Source organism: Columba livia, chromosome 9 (assembly GCF_036013475.1).
Source record: "Columba livia isolate bColLiv1 breed racing homer chromosome 9, bColLiv1.pat.W.v2, whole genome shotgun sequence".
NCBI lineage: Eukaryota > Metazoa > Chordata > Aves > Columbiformes > Columbidae > Columba > Columba livia.
Genome location: NC_088610.1, coordinates 19,023,610 through 19,047,339, shown reverse-complemented (window position 1 = coordinate 19,047,339; position 23,730 = coordinate 19,023,610). Strand labels below are relative to the sequence as shown.

General features: G+C 42.4%; 1 protein-coding gene across 2 annotated transcripts in view; it reads right to left on the bottom strand.

Annotated features, from left to right (window-relative positions):
* Positions 1-904: 904 nt before the first annotated feature.
* EPHA4 (EPH receptor A4) overlaps positions 905-23,730 on the bottom strand; it is a 102,777-nt gene continuing 79,951 nt past the window's right edge. For both annotated transcript variants that reach the window (XM_065074123.1, XM_065074124.1), the window contains 10 exons: positions 20,608-20,666; positions 19,698-19,811; positions 19,333-19,518; positions 15,273-15,334; positions 14,533-14,742; positions 11,956-12,105; positions 9,378-9,571; positions 6,680-6,835; positions 5,521-6,392; positions 905-3,005 (listed from right to left, as the gene is read on the bottom strand). In XM_065074123.1, the coding sequence (XP_064930195.1) occupies positions 6,278-6,392; positions 6,680-6,835; positions 9,378-9,571; positions 11,956-12,105; positions 14,533-14,742; positions 15,273-15,334; positions 19,333-19,518; positions 19,698-19,811; positions 20,608-20,666 (1,246 nt within the window). In that variant the 3' untranslated portion in view covers positions 905-3,005; positions 5,521-6,277. The remainder of the gene's footprint in view (positions 3,006-5,520; positions 6,393-6,679; positions 6,836-9,377; positions 9,572-11,955; positions 12,106-14,532; positions 14,743-15,272; positions 15,335-19,332; positions 19,519-19,697; positions 19,812-20,607; positions 20,667-23,730) is intronic.

Genomic DNA, 23,730 nt, shown 5'->3' with positions numbered 1-23,730 from the left:
TCAGCATGAGCCCACCGACCCACACAGCCGTAGCCCACAGGCAGAGCAACAAGTGGAGTAACTCAGCAGCAAGGTCACTGTTCCCACGTTAGGAGTGAAACTCTGCCCCAAAGGAAGCGGCAAAAGCTGCTGAATTTCTGCCAAGGTGACGTCCAGCCCCAGGCAAGGTCCAGGCAGAGAGAGGGAGACTGTTCCCAGTGACCCCAGGAGTGCAGGTGAAACCCCAGCGCGATCCTGCAGGTTGTTCTCGGGCACGGCATCCATGGACACCACCCAGTCTCTGAGGAAAGATCACTGACTGTTAAACAGGCCAGCCTGACCGCAGCATCCTTCCCACGTCACAAATATCCAGCACAACGCACAGCTGGGGATGATAACAAGAAAACGTAACGTGCTTTAAGGTACACATGGGTGTTGCGCAGTTTAAATGAACTTGGGGAGAGCGTTCCTGTGAAATCTATGGAGGAGAATTAATCCGTTTGGGGCAGACTATTACTCTGAGTTCTGTATTTGTATATGTTGTGGATAAACACTACATTAAAAAAAAAAAAAACACGCAATAATTAGAAATAGTCCATTTCAGGTTTGTACAGCAACTACTTTATTATTTTCAAATGCAAATGTTTGCATTGTTTGCTATTTTACAATTTTACAAACTAGGTATAAAAGACCATAAATAAATGACATAAGTTATGTGTACCTAAAATTCATGGAGGGGGGAAAAATTACAAATTAAAACAAAATAGAAAAATCTATATATCTAACCCAGAGATCGTTCAAATGCACGAACCAAGAAATGCTGTTAGATTTTATCAGTATGAACTAAATTATAATATGCCTCATACATTCTAATTTTAACCACAGTCCTTGCATATTCCAACATACTTGCAGTGATACAAAAAAATAAATGCACTCTCTTTTTATTTGTCTGATTAGTATTTCAGATTTTTTTTTTTTTCTGGCTATGAAAATGTCACATTAAAAAAAAATACTGCTTTTTAAGTCCTGTTTACCGGTTACTTACCAGCCTTTTGTATTTTATACATATATATTTTTAATACATAAGATCCATCACAAAATTAGTACAGCAAGAAACCCGGACAAACATCAACCAGTGGTGTGTGAGCAGGACAATTTCTTAACAGAGGCTTTTCGTGAGAGACAGCCCTGGTGACGGCCTCTTCTGACACGGGCGCAGCGCCGCAGCCCTCGCTTTCCTCTCGCCCCCGCCCCGTGCGGAGCAGCCCCGAGGCAGCCGGTGCCGGGGGCACAGCCGGCACCCCCACTGCCCAACGACCTGTCCCGGCAGCAGAACCGCAGGTGACAATGGGCTCAGGGGTCAGTGAGGAGGGGACAGAGGAGGAAGCAGGAGAGACTTCGAGACACCTCACTTGGCTCTGGCCAAGGCTGTGCCCTTTGAACGCGGAGCATCCAGGCTCCCCTGTGCTGGCTCCAGTGAGCCTGTCCCCTGGGCTTGCTGTGGGGCACAGGGCCCCGTGGCAGACACCAGCTCCTGCGGAGCAAGCGGGGAGCACCACCTGCCCCACTCCAAATACCCAGCAGTCGTAGCTTCCCTGGGCTCCAGCACATAGCTCAGCTCAAACCAGCTTACACGACATTTAAGAGTGTTCTCCAAACACAGAGAGCTGCTCCAGGTAGCACCACAAGTCACAGGCCTGTTCCTCAGGTTGCAGAGGACGGAGTGCCTTCTACTGCACGTCACCTGCTCCTCATCGCCCGCACCAGGAGCAGGACATGCTTCACGACTCTCTTGCTAACTACTGTAACCTTACAGGTCGTGTTGCATTTTTGTTCCGTAACTGTGCTGGGAGCAAAGTGTTTTGATTATTACGTTACAGGTTTTCACAGCTTGCACACAGAGCAAGGTGCTTCTGTGAATGGAAGAATTGCATATATTTGTTCGCATTCAACAAGTCTTTAAAATCCTATTTTCACAGATAAAAAAGGCTACTTAAGAATTCAGTTCAGGGTTACCAGTGGATGGATATGCAAGGTATTGCCGCCATCACCTTGTCATTGAGAAACTGGTCCGTCTTGATCATAAACAGGGTATTAGTACGAATAAACGACACTCAGGGAAATCTTTAGCACCCTTATGGATCCCCTAATCCACAACTCCAAATCTAACTTGAAATTGCCCCCATTTCAGGCTGCAGAACTACTCATTAAGGTTAGTGTGGCAGCTAAAAAATACATTTACAGATACAGAAATTTAAACATTTTTTTTTTTTATGTGTGTATTCTTTCTACCATTGCAGACATGAGCTGTTCGCTGCTCTCCTATGACAGGGGACTCCTGCGGTTCCAGAGATGTTTTCGGCACATTCACAGGCAGTTCTACACACGAGGTGACTCTCACGCAAACACACGCACACAAGCACACATACGCACCTTTCAGATGAGATAATAATCCATTATCCATTCAAGGAAAAAAAAATATATTTATATCACTGCAATGGCACGTTTTGTGTAAAATGTCAGTTCAGCAATGTATATAGGCAGCTCACAGGAACTGGGTTCTTTGCTGCGGCACCTGGCCCGGCGTCCATGGGAAGATGTGTAGTGCTCCGTCACCTGCATTCATCCGAGATGCAGCAGTGACAGCCAGGGGGATGAGGAGAGAAAATAACAAAATATATAAATAAAACCGAAGGTAGGAAGAGAAAGCAGGAGGCAAGGAAAACAAAAAAATCCAGAAGTCTGCTGGGCTTTGACACAGTACATTCCTCAAGTGACAACTGGGTGCTGAGTCTTATCGAGTTAGTTATCTCTCAGTGAAGGAAAAAACAGGGTGGGTGGCAAGATAAAGTAAAAGTCACACTCTCTTCAGGGCTCGATGACTGTTCAGTGTGTGTTTTCCAGAATCAGTGCTGGGGAAGATGCAGCCATGGATCCAGAAGGCTTCATGTCCAGTCTATGTTCATCCATGGTCAATATGATCAATAGGCCGGGCTACGAGGCCATGAAAGCAAAATCTAATTTCCCTGCACAAAAAAAAAGAAATACAAAACAGAAATATATTTAACGTGCAACAAGACAGCAAGCAGGCCTGCTCGAACAGCTCCGCCCAGGCTTCCCAGCAGAAGCGCTGCTGTGGGCAGCTGGCCCCTCCCTGGCCGCCCCAATGGCTGGTTCCCAGCAGAGGAGACCTGGACTCATCTCTGCCCTGGTGAAGAGGTGAGATGGCAGCAGGTCCACAGAATTAAACCTCTCCCAAGAGGGGAGAAGAATTTCCTGAAGGACAGAGGAGGAAGAGAGGCAATTCTCGTGCAAAAGGGCGGCTGAACGGCCAAGCAGGAGGCTGTGGCGCATCACCGCCCAGCGCGGCCATCTGGGCAAACACAGCCGGCCATCCCCAAAGGGAGAGAACCCGTTGCCTTCCTCATCCCTCTTCTCTTCCCTGCACTACTTCCAAGTCTCGCTTCTCTGACATATCTTACATATATATATATATAGATTACATATCTGTTTATATATGCCACCTATTTTTTTTTATTCTGCTCTCCTCTAGTTAAAATCACAATGAAGCCAATACCCCCTCACTGGACACATTTTATCACAAGGGATAAAAACACCAACGGCAGCTCTGAAAACCCAGCATCTGAGCTGCCTTCGCAGTTTTCATTCTACAGGGACAGAGTTTTTCACTTTGTGTGGAAAATACTGGACTGTTTTGAATCACTGTCACTGGACTACAAGAAAGCAATTTTATAAACTGGCCAGAAAATTTGATGCATTTTATTTTTACGTAAAAAACCAATCTCAAGAGAATGCAACAGATTTACAGCAAGAGGAAACTTAAAGTGTCTCTACACTTCAGAAGCAAAAGAATTTTGCTGCTGAAAGTACGAGTGTCAGGTGTTTAAAATGAGAAACCACTTCTTATGTTGCCTGGCAAAATGATATTAAAACATGCTGGTTTAAGTAGTTTTTTAGAAGAAATCTTAAATTTCTTGAAATGGAAAAGTCTTTACAAGTAATACTGCAGAACAGTTTTCACTAAGCCGTCATGACTTGACAGGATCCACATTTAGCATCCCATATACTGAACAAGTGGTATTCTGAGAAACTTGGGGGGGAGGGAGAGTTAGTGGTTAAAATCAGCAAGTTATTGTTAAAAGTGACAAAAAGCGATGTGAGTGATGGTACGGTAAGTGTGACTTGTTCAACTGAGTGAGCTGGTTTGGATTTAGAATAAATGCAATTATTAAATCTGACATATAAAGAACTACACAATTTCTGAATTTGCTGTCAGGTACAGAGTGGGACCAAAATACTAGTGACCAAAGAGCCAGTCCTAGAACCATCAAAATATACATCTAACCTTTCTGACGTTGTGCCTGGCACAGCTGAAATGCATTATCTATTCTAGAGGATGGGTCACGAAAATCCCCCTCCTACCAGGCGCAGCACAAATGGGCCACATCCCGTCTCTTTTCTAAGGTCATTTCATCACTTTGGTGCTCGAAAGGACTTAAAAATGAATCTAACTTACACAGTGTGTTCAAAACCAGCAATAAAAGCTTTAACATACATAAAATTCAAGCCTGACTGTTTTCAGAGCTTTATCGGATAAAGCTTTACCTGATGTGACCCAATGAGGACAACCACATTCCTATAGCAGACACCTCCACCTAGCAACCCAGGAGATGCTTTCCCTCTCTCAGCTTTCCACCTGAGGACTTGGAGGGCAGCATTTCAAGCAGGTCATGTTCCGTCTTGTTTGCCGTACTTGGAGAGGAGCGCTTTGACCTTGGCCATGCAGCCTACACCTGGCACCCACACCCACAGCTGCCTCGATAATCCAGCCCATGGGGCTGGGCTCAAAAACGAGTTTGGTTCCCACAGCTGATGAGACCGGATTGCCGCGTGTGACGTGTAACAGGCCTGCGTAACACAGAGCAATCGCCATGCCCAACACCCAAACTGCGCACAACCAGGGGAGCTGGACGCATAACCCCATTTCCTTCTGCTCCCCTTGCCATAAAACCACTGACACGGCAACTGAGACTAATCTTTCTAACACACAAATATCAGTTTTACTGTTGTTCCTGAGAGGACAGGAATATTCCTTGGTTTTTCTTAGTGCGTGTATGAGTATCGGTACTTTCCAAGGTTATTTCTTATGTTCTATGTGATCAATATGTGTGGCTTTTTCAACCCAAAAATATTAGGGCTTTCCTACTGCTCTCAGTGTGGAGTGGGGTCAAGCTTTTAGCAGTGAACTGAGCGAGCCTGAGACACACTCCTACACCTCATCCACACATCCTAACATGCAACAACTTGAGAGCAAGACCAGGTCTTGAAACAGTGTGATTGTCACTGTCATCAAATAGAACCAACAATGAGAAATACTAAGTAATTAGTCACACAAACCAGATGGGAACCCCAAATAATACATACCATAGCATCCTTTCTGCCGCCCCCCAGTGATGAAATCCTACCACAGTTTAAGAAATAAAGCACCACAAACACGTTGGACACTGTACCTCCACTGACCTTCTCTGTGTGACAAAGTGAATAACTTCTTGAAAGAGAATAGAAGTCTCAAAGCTCCATAGCCACGATTGTCACAGCTGACTACTGGCAAGGTGTTTCCAGAAGTGGTAGGCTTCAGCACGGCACAACAGCAGCCAATAATCTCCCCAGAAGTCCAGTTTTGCCCAGTAATCCACGAGGTGGGTCATTTCATGTCTCAAGCCCGTAAGTGGGTAGATCACTAATCAGCAGGCACTGATTAGCCAAACGATAATCTCACTGCGGTTTCTGCAAGGTATTGGTGATGCATCAAGTCTGCAAAAAATATCCTAGGGCAGATTCTTCATTCCAGTGAAAGATGCACAATGGTGGTTTCACCCACAAATAAACCACTATGGTTGTAATCCTATGGGTCACAAGGAGAAGGAAAGTAATTTTTTGTTTTTTTAAGCACAGTATCTGGCAGCAAACATAGCATCAAAACTTGAATGTGACTTTATATTTATATAGATACATGTATTTTACATATCGTTGATCAACAGAGGAGTATGTTCCAAGAAACAATTCGTTCCAGGTCTGTTTTAAAATGACGGCTTGTCATTTCTGGAGGCCCCCCTCCCAACATACACACTCGGTTTCCACAATCTGTACATCAAGCAATGCTGCAGATCTTTATTTCGACGGGCGAGGAGACAAGTAAAAAAAGTGCAGTTCTTCAATTAAAGTGCATGGATGAGGTAAACTAATTTCAAGAGTTTTGAGTTTATTCAGTACTGGCTCAGACGGGAACCATCCTGCCGTGCATCTGTTGCATCTGGGTGCGCATAGCTTGAACGCTGCTCAAGATCTTGTTCTGGTGGGCGATGGCAGTGATCCCAATCCTTGCCAGGTCACTGTGGAAAGCAAGAGAAGAAGCAGGGTGCTGAGAACCATGGATCAGATGCTGGTGCAGAGAGAAATATTAAGAGTTAACCACAAGCAACATAGCAAAAGTGAGGCAGATGTACAGAAATGTTTAATTAAATAAGTAAAGGCATTGTGGAGGCATTTTAAAGTTATCCTCCATCCAAATGAAAGGCATTCCATTCCTTTAATGAGTGTAATGATATGCAGCACAAAGCAAAAGAGGCCGATTAAATCCAGATTTACCAGTTTCTTTGTTATATCGCTGAGTACTTACTCCTGGTTCATATGCACCACAGCCTCTAGGGTGGTATAGCCGGCAGCTGTGAAGTTATCCTTGTATCGCTCCATTTTAATGGCTTGGAGCCAGTCACTGACAGAAACCACCGCCGAGAACTCAGGGGAACTGGGATCCAGCAGGGCTGTGCTGGGCCTGGATGCCAAACAGTGAAAGGACAGAGAAACGGTGTCAGCTGGATCATGAATCGCAAACCAGAGTTTGGTTTCTGCAGTAATTTTGCTCAGTGACCAGGGAAAGCAGGGGCAAGACGTGCCCAGCAAAACTGGTGGCGCTGCACAGCAATGTCGAGAAGTGCAAGAAACTTCACAAAATGCAAAGTAATAGGCCAATTTTTGCTAAGAATGAATTTGACCTTAGGTTTCTACTTTTGCCTTCAGATCTAATCTGAATCACAATGCCGCTTACAATTGCCACCTCAGATGCAACCACATTCACCGAAAATGCTTTTACTTCAAAAAACAAAGCGGATGGCAGTGCTGGACGGCATTCAGGCCGCCGGGGCTGCATCTCGCAGGCAGCGATGCCAGACCTTGCCAACCCCGCGTGTGTCGGGGCTCGGCTCAGCAGCTATAGAAACACCGCTCAAGTGTGCGCAAAGGAACTGGGAGCTCACAACCTGCCTGACTGGTTTGGAGGGCAAAACCCAGGGCGGGTTCAGATAAATCCAGCTTCCAGCCAGGTTCGCAGGCAAGCTCAGTGCATTCAATCAAACTCAGGACAGCAGGGAGTTAATCCTCTCTTTAATCAATCCATTCCTGACCGGCGCGTGTGCCAGGAGTGGTGGGAATCACGTGAGCTTTGATCTCTGCTCGCACTGGGGAATGTGCTTCTCATTTCCCCTTGCACAGATTTGTGAATAATTATTTTTACAAAATTTACTTCTCTTATTAATATCTCATTTATTATTTCATGTCCATTGTAAATCACAGTTTCATTAAACCATTATAAATTATTACTATCTATCTAACCAAAACAATTATAATTTAGCAATTTATTTGAAAATACACATCATCAAAGATTAGGTGTGCAATAGCATAGTTATATCTTGCCTAAGGCACCGAGTACATGCCAGTAACACTTGGTACACAACTCTTTTACTGTACAAGCTAACACAAGACCAATGATGGCAACCTAATTATATACAATTATGCTTCACATATATAGTTATATATTAATAATGTTATATACATAGTGGGAATTCATAATCCAAAGAGAATATAAATATCTATAAATAGCCATGAACAAAAATGATCTTGAATAGGCTATTAATTTTTGGTTTGTATATATAAACACACACACATATATATATATACATACACACATAAAATGACCTTGAACAGGCTATTAAATTTTGTAGAATCTATGTATTTTCAAAGAGTAACGGTAAATTGGAAAGAAAGCAAAATGGAGGAGTTCATACCACCATTCTCAAATCAAATTATCACGGTAGATCATACAGTGATTCTCACCATGTACATTATTTAAGCCTCAAGGGTGGATACATTTTTGCCAGGTTACCAATGCAAATAGGGCAATCTGAAAAATACGTGGTGACAGTAGCCTCACAGGGTTAATAATCCCTCTTCTGATAATCTAAGTTGGAGGCAAGAGTCACAAAAGGCCCTACGAGTTTAAAGATGAGAATAGTTTTTTCCAGAATGTTGTTATGTTGGAGGCTGAATCAGAATCTCTGTTACTCCTTCACTGATTTAAGAAACTTAGTTTTGTATTGTGCAATGAACATTTTTGTACCTTCCCTTCTACCAAAAAATATTTTACCATTATCTTCCTCTCGTTTCTTTTCTTTTAAGCTTTTTTCCATATTTACTGTAAGCAAATTTATCTGACAAAGCAAAGACATTTGAAAAAATTAGAACAAACCTGTTGCAAATTAGTAAAGCTCTTGTTACTTCAGCAGTGTTTCACCACCTTAAACAAACTGCTGATCTGTCCCAACAACGTTACTTTATTTTTACCCTACAACTCTGGGAGGTTCCTTCCCACTGCGCTTCTTTTGCACGTACCAGGTATACCATGCTTAGCAAACAAAACAAAACACAAATGTAATGTGGGATTGGTGGAGACATGAAACTGGCTTTCCACAAAATTAAATTCAAATTCACATAAAAATTAATCCACACCTTCCCAATGCCCGCAAGGCGTTGGCTGTAACACCGTAACGCTCATTTGCAAATCCTACACAAACCTAGGGTTTATAAAACTTGATGATGTGTAATACCTTTCCTGCAGAAAACCACATCACTCCTGTTAGCTCCACTGCATTAAGGCCACCCCTGCAAGCCCTTTCACCGGGGGCGGGGAGGGAATAGATGCTGCAAACTTCATCTTCAAACAGAGCTTGCCTGCACCCAAACTTTTTCAGGACATGTTTAGGATTGTGTTACAAAGCTGGCTGGTGCTGTGTGCACAGTAACACCTTTGCTCATTCAGTTTTCCTTCTCACAGAGGCAGGAGCTGGGGGTGCCCAGTGGGGCTCAGCAGCGTGCCTGCCCGCCCCCCGCCCTCTGGCATGCTGCAGTGTCTGCTCTGCAGTCTGGCTCTGCAGAGCTAGAGCTCGCTCTAATCCCAGCCCAGAGCTCTAAGTGACCTGCAGCTTTGCCTGTCAGACCCACTGTGCTCCCGCGTACATCATCGTTACTGAAGCACAGCTGACCTGGAGCTCTCGCTGCCTGTCCTCTTCAGGCTGTTGGGGTTGCGGATGAGTTTGTCCAGCATGTTGACGATCTGTCCAAATTTAGGCCTGTCACTGCGTTCCTTCTGCCAGCAGTCTAACATCAGCTGATGGAGAGCAATGGGGCAGTCCATCGGGGGTGGCAGCCGATACCCTTCTTCAATGGCTTTAATAACCTATAAATGGCACAATTAGGAAGACATTAGAGAACATCAGACACTACTCATGTCTACCAGCTGAGTATCATTTATCCTAGGGCGATCCAAAGTATGGAAACAAATCCACAATTAAGTGAAACAACATGGAAAATTGCACTCAGACGCAGGCAGCTGGTGGTCTCAGAACTGTCATTTCTCCTCAGCAATTCAAAACTAAAAGGGTACAGTATCCAAAGCAGACATCAGACAGACCAGGGCAAAGTAACACAAAAGAGCATATGGGATACAGGGATGACAAAATAGCCCAGGGTAGAATTAAGCAACTACCCCGGTTGGACAGAGAGCTGGAGAAGCACCAGATCTACAGCAAATCTTTAATACCCATGAATTTTGGGTGCAATATGTTGAAGATGAAATTTTCCCCATCATTTTTAGGGTAGAGCAGATCATCCTCTCTTCCTGAGGCAGCTCATCTCTGTCACTAACACCCGTTCTCTCTCCACTGTATGCTCTGAACCAAGGAAAGCAGAGATGGGAACCCTTTTGTGCAGTTTTATCAAGAAAGTTACCTAAGTCCAACACAGTAGTTTAAGTGTGCATTTCATATTTAATAGAAAACGGAAAACTCACAAGCTGAAGTAATTTCAGACCCTCTAAAAGGGGCTCTGGAGCTCTGATGGCTTCTTCACTCTCTGAGGAGAATGGAACATGACCAGGACTCATATGACAGGGACATGACCCAGAAGCCTTCAGATCTTAATTAATCAATATGACTTTGCAGGCAGGATTCACCATGAGACCAGGAGTGCACTGAGACTGAATTGCACTAAATTCTCTCATTCTGGTCTTGTCCAATTAGCAGCTAAAATCCACTGGGAGGACAGGGCAAGGGATAAGTTTGCACTAGTAGCAGCTATTCAGTGACCACAAACAAAGTGGCTCTCACTACTCCAGAAGGTACAAAAATCCTTTTCATTTCTCTTGATTAAACAGACGCTGAGAATAATTTGAAGTCCACTTCTGCTTCCTTGTGAAAAGCACTGCTCCCACCATTGCTAAGGAGAAAAAAATGGTATGTCTATGGCATGTACTAAAAAGAGGATGCAAAGACAGTAATATTGGCTTTCACCACCCTGTTCAAGCCAGCTTTTCGACCTGGTCTAGCACAGCACATTAGCAGCGTTTACCACCCAAACGTGGTAGCTCTGTGTTTGTTACATTGAGCTCCACTGTGCTGTGGAGACAAGCCTGATAAAACCGGGACACATCTGGTGTTTTATTTTCTTGCTAAGTCTTGATGACTTCCTGTTAGCAACGGAAGGCAACATTGGGTGCCAGAAGAGAAGTTTCACATCAGAAGGAAATTAAAATTATATCCCCCATTTAGATTAAATGCCATCCACATCTAGACACTCTTTGAAACTGTTCAGCTCTACATAAGAAAACAGATGACTTGTAAAACGACTTAACCATTCCCATGACCGTATATTCAGATTAGCATTTGCTTCTTCCTTTATATGTTTGTAAACCCCCTGGGAAAAGAATTATGCATAATCTATGCCTCATTTTCACTGGGATTTTATTTTTTTTTCATTTAATAAAAATTCTATTAGCAAAAGCCCTTATTAGCATTATTATTAAACACTCTTCTGGAACACCAGCCATTGTGCCTGTTCCCTCTTGGAATATACTGAAGTAGTCCAGATGGTACGGTTAAACAGGACATGCATAATTTAAGAATGGTCATTTAGGAAAGCTGCTTTTTAATGTCCTCAGGGGGCAGCCATGCAATTGTGGCAAGGATGCTCTGACTGATAATCAGAATTGGATATCATATGTGTTGGTTTAGATATCCTACAAGAAATATAATAATCTGGAAGAATTACAAGCATACTGGGGCCTGAAGAATTAACTACTAATAGGAAGCCCCATTAAATTCAATGTTTTTTCTGAAAGACTTTCAATAAAGTTGAGATTTAATATTATATCAACATTGAAATCTTCCTTCTCTTGACAGTATTACTATCTGACAGTTTAAGTATATTCATTTCCCCTTCCTCCATTCTTCTTTCCTAATTAAATCGCTTATAATAATTTCCTAAAATTAAACAAACAAAAAAAGAAGAAAAAAAAAAGGACAAAAGATACATGCAGAAGTTGTAGACTCTACCTTGGGAATCCCCTATTCCCTGACCACAGATCAGGCTTGAAGCATTCAAGGAAGTCTTAGTTCCAGAGAGGTTCCCTGAGAAACCACGAATCTACCATCCATGATATCCTTCTAAAAACGTGGAATAAATGTCTTATAACCATATAGAAATTGACACAGAAACACATCAGCAGACATCTAAGGACAAAGACGCAGGGGGAAAGGGAGAGAAAAGGAAGAGGAGGAGACTCACATCTTGGTTGGACATATCCCAGTAAGGCCTTTCTCCGTAGGACATCACTTCCCACATGACGATGCCATAGCTCCACACATCACTAGCAGATGTAAATTTACGGTAGGCAATAGCTTCCGGTGCAGTCCACCTGATGGGGATCTTGCCACCCTATCACAAATAAAAGAAACCACAGGCTAAGTCACTGACCAAGTAATGTGCGTGGCTGACACTGTCCTACGCTGCCATTAAAAACACAAAATGGTTTTCTGTATGCAATTCTAGAATCCTTCAGAAAAAGCCAGCCACTTTCTCTTTTTCTTGCCATAAAACTGTCAGATCCAACCAGGAGGCAACGCAGCCCATCTGTTTTCTTTAGTCACAAGGAGGCGAACCAGTAAATTATTAAATGTATTTTTATCAGCCCTCTAAGAGCTCTCTACTTAAAGCTATGCTGAAGCATGAGAACAAGCCAGTGGTTTTACAAAGTATATATTAGAGATTTAGTTGACAAAACAAATAAGTACATGCTGTTAATTACTATTTCCTTGCTTGCCTGTCTGACCTGTTTGGCCTGTTTCAGAAAAATGGGATTATAAATGTTTTGCTCTTCAAAAAGGTAAAATAAAGAGAGGATAAACTGGGAAGATTTATGAATACTGTGGTGTTTCCCATGGGCAATATCCCAACTTCTACCAGAGATGTGAGAAGGCAAGCAAGCCTCTGGGCTCTCCCAGTCCCTGTGGAAGAGTTCAAAGCAGACCATGGTACAAGGCTGCGTTTGATACCTGTTGGAGAGAGCTGCCTCTTGTTACAATACTTATTTTTAAACAAATAAAACCACTTGGGCCTCTGATTTGGGCCACCGAGGTCCTGCACTGTTTTATAAAGAACTCACTCCATCCTGTTTATCTGATTTTTGCCTTAGCTGAGTGATCCCAGGCCAGAGATTTCTCCTTTTGTTTATGCTAATATGCAAGGTGTTTTTAATTGAGCTTTTGGTTTCCTGCAGTTCCATCTGGGGAACGACTTAAGCTGAACAAAGGTTTTAGGGTTTTTTCATTTGCTTTTATGCTTTTTTGATTAAGTTTATTTTGGTAGGTTATTTCTCAGCACTCTTCTAGACATTTTTTATCCATAACTGAATGCAGCATGTGCATACTTAATGGTTTATTGTTCTAATATCTCTCTCAAGTGTTTAATATGGACTTGTTCCAAAGCCAAGTGAAATCAAAAGGGATGTGTCTCCTGGCTTCTTTGGCCTTTGCATCAGGCCCTTTGAGAATCAGGTTGTAGCACTGTGTGCCTTGTGTGTCTATAGGATGCTTTCACTTTAATGACTTATACTACTTATGAGGAGCAGAACACATCATTTCCTTAAAAAAAGGATGCTTTAAAAATTGCATTATATTTCATCTTGTCTGGTTATGAAAAAGCTCTGTTCCTCCTTTCAGACACAGATGCCTGGACATTGTTTACACATGGTTGTCATTCTAAAAATTGACAATAAGCTCCTCTTATTTAGCTGCTCGAATACAGTGGAATTCATCCAAATTTTCCTGATCCTTCATTACTGATAACAAATGAAGACAATGCACTCTAATGCAAATGTCAAAGATTCCCTGTAGTTTACTCTTGAAAGCCAACATAATACTATATCTTCACTCATTAAATTCAAAGGGAAGCTTTTCAATCATTTCTGTCTTGCCCTAGTGTGTTTGTCTAAACTTTGATTTCTCTGAACACAGCTTTTCAGACCTTTTGCCTCTTCCACTTGCCACCCCTATGAGTGAGAAATACCAAATCTGGCCAGCGTTTAATACTACATGTGTCTATCCTTCCCTGTAATGAACTGTGAATCCATTAAAGGATGAGTGTTGGGATTAAACTGCAAAATCTGAGTGCTGCAAACAAACTCTGCACCAGGGAGAACAGATGGAGAATGGCAGATATTTAAAAACGAAGAAAATAAGCAATTAAAAAGGAGACTTTATAAACTCTGACTTTTTTTTTCTTTGTGTGCATGTTAATTACAGAGGTATTAGTACAAAGGCCAGTAGTGGTCGGGGTGTTGTTTTGTGGCCAGACGTACTTGCCTTAGAACACTGGGATGCTGAAATACAGATAAAATGGGAAAGAAACAAAAAATGGGAATACAGGCCTCACACTTTTCTCAGTCCAAATTATTTAGGTCAAATTTATGACTAGCTTTTGGATGGGCAAAAGTGGATTTTTAGGTTTTTTTTGTGGCGTATCTACACTTGCTGAATCAAACCTCAGTGGGACTAGCCACTTGCCAACACTCATGGATGTCTGTAGATATATCAGAAGGAATAGAAGCCTAAGCTCTAATTTCTGGCATCAGATTCCTGTCACGCACTCTAAGACTCTGAAGGAACCAGAAAAATACTGATGCAATTGCTGATGTAGCAATAACATCAATTTATACCAGCTAGGGAGTCTGGGCCAACATTTATTTTTAGGTGTGATATGGGTTTTCACTTACGACTGAGATTATTTTAAAACAAATCATTGTCAACTCCCACACAGTCGGACAGAACCAGACGAACCCACTGGATGTTTTCTGTCCCTCCTTACCCGTGTGGTATAAGCAGCTTCAGGGTCGTCTTCCAGGACGCGGGACATGCCAAAGTCAGAGACTTTGCAGACCAGGTTGCTGTTGACCAGTATGTTCCGAGCAGCCAGATCCCGATGCACGTAGCTCATGTCAGACAGATACTTCATTCCTGAGCCAATGCCACGAAGCATCCCCACCAACTGGATGACTGTAAATCTGCCATCATTCTTCTGCATATGGGGAAAGGAAGAAAATCACAGAGCATTAAGCTAAAAGCTACATTATTGCCATTGCTGAAACTGGCAAGGAGTGTATCTCTGGATTCCCATCTTCTCTTAAATAAAATGCAATCTTATTTCCTCACTCTCCTGACTAGTGTCTATAATTCACCAGTAAAGTAAAAACCCAGAAGTTCTGTCACAGCTTTCAGTGATGCAGTATCCAGCTTGCAATGAATCTGGTTTTAATGACTCTATAGCATTGAGATGCTTTCAAAAACGGAGAAAATCAGAACTGTTCCCATTAAACACGTATTATTTAAGACCCCGCTATTTTAAACACTACACTTATTCTAGATTCTTCCACTTTACATTTATTCTGTTTTTCGATAAAAACAACAGAATTTCCCAAGTACAAACATAATTTCCTTAAAAATGCTGAATTTTCATTATCTTTCTGCAAAAAAAAGAACCAGAATGAAAACCAGAAGACGACTCCCAGTATAAAAATTTCCTTAGTTTATTATCAAGAAATTACCTACCCTGAGGAAGGCATCCAAGGAGCCATTCTCCATGTACTCGGTTATGATCATTACCGGTTTACCTAGAATTTGCAGAAAGAAAAATACAATTCCTTGATGAATACCAATGTTAATGGGATAAAAATGGGTTGCACATGATTTTACTGCCAAGACACCTGGCTTACACAATCTAATTTAATTTGAAAAGCACCAAGCTTATGTCTCAGCTGTGGGGAGCAAGAGAAGAAATATTATAGGACAGAAACATATAAAGGGCCCCATCTGGAAGGTTAACCCTTTTGTTGACTCATTCACAAGGTCTTTAACTAAAGTGGCTCCTGTTCTCCAAGGAATATATCAATTGATAATTGATAGCTAAGAAACAAAGATCAGTTCAAACTTGACAAAAATCTTTAGTGTAATTAAATTGCTTGCAGACTAGAAAGCCTTCCCCTTTCAAAATTGGATTTGTGAATTATTTGGTCTCTCAGCCTCTTTTGAAAGATCAACGCTTTAGGCAAGTTAGAAGCTGTCAGCAGCCACAAGGTATTCCAAGACAATTGGATCCAAGAGTGCAAAATACAAGCTGTTCCTCTCAACTTTCTCTGTCCCGAATTTGTATCCCATGTCTCTCGTTATTTATTAATGAGCCAAAGCCTTTTGCCTCGTGAAGTCAACCACAGAATAAATGATTGAATGAATTGTGTCACTTGTGGGGCACGGTGCTTCAGCAGCACTCAGCTTTCCCTGCTGCAGCACAGACAGCCAAGCTGGGCAGTCTGAAGAGAAATGTAATGTCACGTTAGTGACATAAGGATGCTTTCTAGGTGCTCTCCTGCCTAAAACAACAGCAAATACATAAGTAATGCTTGACATGGCTTTTAAGAGCTTTACAAAGTGGTGTGATGCTAAAACTGAAAACATTTAGGTATTATACATACAAGTAACTAATTATTTCACAGGGTTAAATCATGCTCGATATTCAGCACCTACATATTTACAGAAATAGGTCCAATATCATCTCCATTCTAAAAGTGAGCAATGGCAGACGTAGAGAAGTGACTTATCAAAGGTCAAAGGGCAAAAGCCCAGTCCCAAGATGAGCACTGCTAAGCCTACCTGAAGTCAAGGGAGCACCTGATGATCAGTGCCGGGCTGGCCTGGCAACCCTTCCTTCCAGCTCTGCTTTAGCTACAGGAGCTATAGTTTCTTCCTAATTAAAAGACAGTGTCCCAGAGAAAACTGCTTTTGTACCTATCAGAGCAGCTCTGAATAAGGGAACATTATGGGTAAGGACGATTTCAATGGACGTGACACCTAGCCTGTAGATAGATCAATTCTGTCTTGGCATCAGAGGTATCAGAACTACTAAACTTTTCCTTGCGTCTATCACCAGCAAGTATCTCCTCCAGAGCAACCAGCTAGGAAAATTATCCTACCATGACAGGCTGCAGCACTGGAAGTTCCCCTGACCATTTCTACCTCGGTGTGTTTTTCAGCAAGATGTGTTTAATTGGTTAGGGATTTCTGGTTTTGAAGTAACTTTTATTTTACTTTATTTGAAAACAATATGCTATAAAGACTGACTGTATTGAAAATTTTACATTATTTCACTTAGGTCAGCATATAAGTGTGACACATCACTGATTTCACTCATCATTACTTACTTCACCTTTTTAGTCCCAGTCTATCCTTTGCAGACCTTTTCCTATTCCTGCTTCTCCTTCCCTTCCCAACTGATATCAAAACTCTTCTCGTTTCAGCCCCATGCAAAATGCCATGTCCATGATATGTCAGCCTGGCAGGTGAACCCTTTCTGATTCGCATGACTGCAGCAGAGAAGCAACGGCATTGCATGAAGCAAACTGGATGAAGGGCTTAGTGACCTTGGCTGAGTACGTGCACTCTTAAGAAAAGGGAAGTGATAAAACATCATTCTCCATCTAATTCACTTTTGCAAGCTTCCTTTGGTAGAAAGAGAAAAAACTCCAACCAAATCTGCATATCTCACTGTTTCATTTATCCTTTACAACTGTGACCGGAACTCTTCCCCCGAACAAATACAGCTAAATGAGTTTTAATTAACCTTCCTCAATCAAAAGATACTATGTCAACGTAGAAAGGAAGAAAGGGAGACTCTTTCAGTGCATTAACATGTAATTTCATTACTCAGGCACTTCTTTAGCAGGGGAGGGGGATAGAGAGAGGAGAAGTTACCATCAGAGTCAATTATTAAAGTACTTGACTAGCAGCCAATAATGTATTCATGGTTTTTTGCTGCCTCTCTCAACCCCCACCTACACCACTATTTATCTCACATTTTAATTTTCAGTTTATTAAATGCATTCATTTATCATAGCATTCAGAAAACCTGTGGAGAAATTGAGATAAATGTCTTCTTAAGTAGCCCTGTTTACCAAACAGCCCAGCTCCGCGGTAACCGAGCCGGCTCGCTGCGGCGGCACCGCTTGCTGCCAGCCAGGCAATGAAACGTTCTCGGGTCAGGCGAACACCTCCTCGGTGAAAATTTCAAATCATTTTAGCTTAGTGACAACTGCATTATGCAAATGCATACAGTAATTTATAACTGCTAGAGCTGTAATAGCTCAGGGGTTTCCAGCCTCGGTGGGATTTCAACACAAAGATTCCTCTGTTGCCTTGCTTTTAGAGAGGTGCTAGAAAAATCACTGTCTGCAGCAAACACAGTGGCCTGACCACAACGCCCTTGCCTTTGGCACAACAACAAAAAAAGAAAGAGAGAATCAGACCTGCAAAATTTAAACAGAGTATTATCTTCTAATTTCAGTTTAGAGGGAAGCCCTCAGCAAATTACGAGCAACATCAGTCCAAAACCCTATTTTCCCTAGTGGAAACTGTCTTGAAAACCAAGCAGTTTGAGCCATTTTCAACAACTGTGAGAGAGGGAAGCACAAATGAGTAAGGGTAGGATTTCCAGAAATACAGGTGGTAGGGTAAGCATCCAGCTCCCACCGACATTCAAGAAGTACAGGGTTTTCAGTGGTATTTATTGATGGCTTTGACAATCCTCTATGGGAGATATTTTGTTCTTCTAGTAATATTTTATTTTTTTAACTTTTCATCCATATTTCATTTTAATTCCTTACACTATTAATATCCTGTGTTCACGTTCATCACGCACAACATCAGCTGCACAAGGTAAGCTTCACAAATTCCAGCCTTTAGTAGCAGCTCCCCAGATCCCTCTCTGCTTTCTTTGCTACCCCGAGCACGAGCCCTTACACCCAAAGGGTCTTTTGGGATCAGCACCCAGTGCCAAGCTTTGCCAACACGCTACCTAAGGCGGGCAGCACAGGGACAATAACTACACCACCACAGCGGAACCTTATCAAGTCAGACCCAAGCACGTCTGCCTCACAGGTGTATTTTGAGTTGTAGCCTATAAACAGCACCCAGCGCTCGCTGCCATTCTCTAAGGCAGGGTTCATGGCACAGTGAACGCTAACAGACTTAAAAAAAACCCAAACTAACCAAACAAAAAGATCAGCCAGGTAAATTCTGCTGAGTAAAATTATCACACCTGTGAATCAGAGAAAACAAATAAGCAAGTTTCACACTAAAATAGCCTACTTTATTTCAAAGGCATGCTCCTTACATCTGTGCTTTGTACCTTAAACATATGACTCTGTAGTTTTGTTTTGATATTTTTCCCCCAACCATTTTAAATTCTTTGCTCACCATCTGCTTTTGCCTGCCCTGTAACAATCAGCTCAGTCTAGCAAAGATGTGAAAGATGCCTGCTTGGCATAGCAGGAAGGGGGAAAAAAGCCAACCCCTGCAGTATTAATTCCCCCTACAAAATCTTGTACAAGCTGCCTACGGATAGAGTATCAGTCGAAACCATAAACCCATTTATAGCTGACAACAAGATTAATGACTTGTCTTGCACCGATTTCCTCCTATTAGCTATCAGTGGACCTGTTCCATCTGTCATTTCACAGGAAAGAGGGTAAGAAGGCAAAAAAAAACCAGCACACACCACCACAGACTTAATTTCTCAGTGATTTCCAAATTGGTCTTGTCATGAAAACGACCTACTTACATTTAGTAACAACACCTTCCAAGTGGATGATATTGGGGTGGTCAAATTGTCCCATGATGCTGGCCTCACTCAGGAAGTCTCTCCTTTGTTTATCAGTGTAACCAGCTTTTAGAGTCTTGATAGCAACACAGATTTCTCTTTTTCCTGGTACTTTGAGACGTCCACTGCATACTTCACCAAATTCCCCTTAAGGAAAAAGGCACAAGAATCCACGGTCATGAACACAAAGCACACACTTGTGTTGTCAAACTGTTAAGTCAGTTAATTTGGAGGAACTGTCACACAAAAATCATAGGATCCCATGTTCCCTAAAAGCAAATTTAGAACTGTATTTTCAGAAAAAATGCAAAAGTTCTGGCACTTACCCACACCAATAACTTTTTCAATCTTTATGCAGGAGGCATCAATTTCTTTGGCAAATTCCCTCACAGCTTGGTTTGGATCCTCATATGTAAAAGGATCCACATATGTTCTAACACCTGCAAGGCAGAAATGTTTTATTTGAAGTCACTGATCTACATGCTGCTGAACACAGAACATATGAGACTGAAGCCTTAATGATATACAACAGCAAAGAGAGTGTACAATAAAAATGTACTGTAAGCCAGGAATGACTGATGAAGGAAGGACTTAATGTATTTTTCCCCAAAATTGATTTTTTTAAATGTAAACATTTCATAATTCCCAATATTGATGTAAGGAATCAGGCTTTTGCCAACAGATGAGCTTCACAAATCACCTGTCATCACTAAAATGTCAATAGCCTGTCTAAGGACCTGTGAGACTGAAATATATCACATTTCCCTTTCGGGAGCCAAGAAATTCTGAGCTCAGGTCCTAGGTTTGTGACCTGGGTGACTGAAATGGACGTAATAGTAGGATTCAGTCCTAGAAAAAAGGCAGGACAGTTCACCTTTCCTTTCCTGCAGGATTGCCCCTGGCCCACCCAGAAACTGCCTTAGCAGAGTATTGTGGGGAAAAATCATGCCTAGATATCACTACTAAGAACAGATGTCTATCAGTGAAACAGAACAATGGAAAAAAAATGAAAAATAAATGATGAACCCTTCTCCCGTCTGTGCCCTAAGTTTTTTTACCCAGATACTTCTATTTTCCCTGTTACTGAAGTGCATGGTTTTGAAGGAGGATGTTTGCAAGAGTGGAAAACAGAAACATGCTCATCTCAGAGGAATGTCATCCCTTATTTCCCAAGCATCAGAACACAGGACATGTTTTACGAACCGAATCAAAAAATCCAAGCATCACTGCCTTTACCTTGGTTCAAATGTTTCTCCTCATCTGCCTCTTGCTTAGCCTTACTGTACTTACTGCGCCTGTCGAAACAAAATAAAAGAGCATTACAGTTCAGAATAAGTATCTTTGAGACAAGCTCAGTCTTCTTAACGTGCTGAGACTTGAGTTGTTTGCACCTGCCAGGACCTGTGCTCGGCAGCTCCCCTGCAACAGCCCTGACACAACTCACACCGGGGGTGGGAGATTCCGCTCCCCAGACTGCTCTAAGTGGTATTGGCATCAACAAAGCATCAAGGGAAACACACATCTCTGTGTTTGCATCTCGGCATTTAAAGAAAGAAAAGAAAGCTTGCGTTTAAACTACTTTTTCTTCAAACATATATTTGCAATTCTGTGCAAAAAAAGGGCCTATCGTGTGGATTTAAACGCTACAACAGCGGTGTTTTGGCAGATCGATTTTCAAACATAATTAGGCAAATGCCAATACCAACACACTTTAACTGCAAATTTAAAACTGGAAATGGTCTAGTAACATAGGAATCAGAATGGCAGCAAAAAAAAACCCAAACAACCCTGACCACCAAAAATGCAGATCCCCAAAATTTCGTTTGTTCTTTTAATCACTGTATAATTGAAGTGGGTAAAAGAACTCCTGATAGCAGAGCTCCTCTACTAACCCTCTGAGTTGGAGACTATAATGTAGAGCAGTATGTTAATTCTACAGATTACTATTTCTACACCTACACACATTATATTGTATCCAGTTATGTATTTAATTAGTTCAGCTTTAAACTTCAATGGATAAGTGGCATCAAGAATGGATAATACAAAAAGCTAGTCTGTTAGGGAAGATATCGAGGAGTCAGCTCAGCCCAATATGTACTGAGATTCCCCAGCATTTAATGGTTTGTAGATGTAGAGATTAGATTTAGACTTTTCCCCATCGTTCCCTGGAAGTTCAGACCCAGGCATTAGAACAGACATTGCCAAAGTGAAGGGCTTATTTTTGCTCACTCCTCAGTTTGTCCAGTCCTATGGAAGGCCTAGTCTCCCAGCTAACTGGCAAGAGCCTGGGCTGGTGTGAAGAGGGAAGGCAGAAAGAGAAGCCAAGGCTGCGGAACAGAGACAAGACTGGCACTGCCTGTGATGTGCAGCCTGCTGCCTGCAGTGGGACTGGAGATGGCCAGGCCTGCCAGGGGCAAACCGGGTTAGAAGTCTGAAAATGGTGAAGGTGAGAGGAGGGTGAGAGGAAGACCTGTCAGTAGATGTGAGTTAAAAGGGGTCAAAAACTCGCAGGTAAGAGGAAAAAAAGAGATGACTGAGAGCCTCACTTGCAGCAAATTTTCCTAAGTCTCACCGTTCCCCTCCTGTCAGCAAAACCTTCTGCCCATTAGCAAGAAGCATCTCACTTCCCACTCTGCAACTGGCCTGCGGGGAATGGCAGCTTCCCACCCCCAGCTGAAGGGCCATTTCCCAGCCTTTGTCTTTGCAGTCTTTTAGCGCTGTGTGTTAAACCCACTATGCTAATAATAAAAACTATATATTAACCATGAAACAGAAGGAAAAAAAATCCTGTTTGACAAGTGAAGACTACCTGATCTTTGAATCTAGCCTCACAGCTCCCAACAACATCAACAGAACTTGTGTTCAGACATTAAACGCAGGTACACATCCAACCATAAACGGTTGGGAGCTTCTTTTCTTGATGAAAGTCAATTAAACGCAGATGGCTCCAAATCAGAGAAGCAACATTATTAAAAACCACACTGGATCCAAACATCAATTTAAACCATTTATTTGCCTGAGGACTTACAGCACTGGTATAATAGAGCCGAGTTAAATAAAAGGACTACGTTCTGTTCCTAGTTACTGAACTGGTTAAGAAGGAAGAGGCTACACGAATCTCACCCAGTGCCATAGGGCACCAAGTCAGCCAAGGGGATCTCAGAGGTGGTTTCAGGTTTTACACAACTTCTCTCAGAGGAAAGAAAAAAAAAAGATTCTGCCTTTTAAGCAGGACGCCTTCAAATTAATTTTATTAACGTTCAGGCACAGATGGGACATATCAAACACAAACAGGTTTTGCATGAAAGCATTTTAAGTATGAAAAAATGCTCTTTTAATCTTATTTTTAAAAGTACAAGCACCCTAACAACCAATAAAAACATAAACTTCCCCCACTAAAATCCAAAGATATACAAAAAGCATAGGAAAACAAAGGGATTACTGTTCAAGCAATATAATTGTAGCTTATTAACTTTACATAATACCTTCCAAACTAACTACCTACTTCCACTTCTCCCTGTGTCACCCCTTGACCTCTCCTGCTTGGCTGGGGGCAGGACACTCCTGCGTGCCATTGTCCCCAGCGCAGCCGGGGAGCCCTGTGCCATGGGGCACACAGGGCTGGGGCTGCCCCTCGGGGCTGCTCACCTGAGGGGCAGAAGGCAGCCTTTGTCACAGATCCGAACCCCGTAATTACAGGGATTTGGGCGGTGGTGGTGATTAAATAGCCAGCATTCAGGAGAAGAACACAGAAGCTTTCAGAAAGCAGAGGGGTCAGAGACACAGGCAGATCTACAGGTGGGGGAAGTGATGAAGAGGAGGTGACAACAGAGGTGAAACAGGGACCTGAGGCCACAGTGCTGCACCCACCTCCTCCCCAAACCAGAGAGGGGCCAAGTGCCACAGGGCACCCAGCACCAGCAGCTAAAGGTGGGAAAACGCCTCTAGCTGCTCATGGAGCTGAAGACAAATCAGTCTATCAATCAGAAAAATTTCTGACAGAAACTTTTAGACGGCCAGAGGATTCTGCAGGGCCACCTAACCCCACACAAGCCCTTTTAGAAAGAGGGTCTTTCTGTTTCAGACTTTCCTAAATCCTTTACAACTCTATTTGCCATACTCTGCGGGCTTTAGAAACACTCACGCTACCTCCTGCGCTCTGCTCTACAGGTATGCTCATCTTAACCTCAGTAAATTTAACCTACATTTAGGCAGATTAGTTCTCATGTTAACACAAGCGCCATGGTTGCAGGACAGAACCAAACAGCTTGAGCTGCCTCAAGGCAAAGTCCTTTGGCAAATCCTGTTGTAAAGATGAATTTTGGGATCTGAGCAATGATTTGAAAAAATGTAATGCTA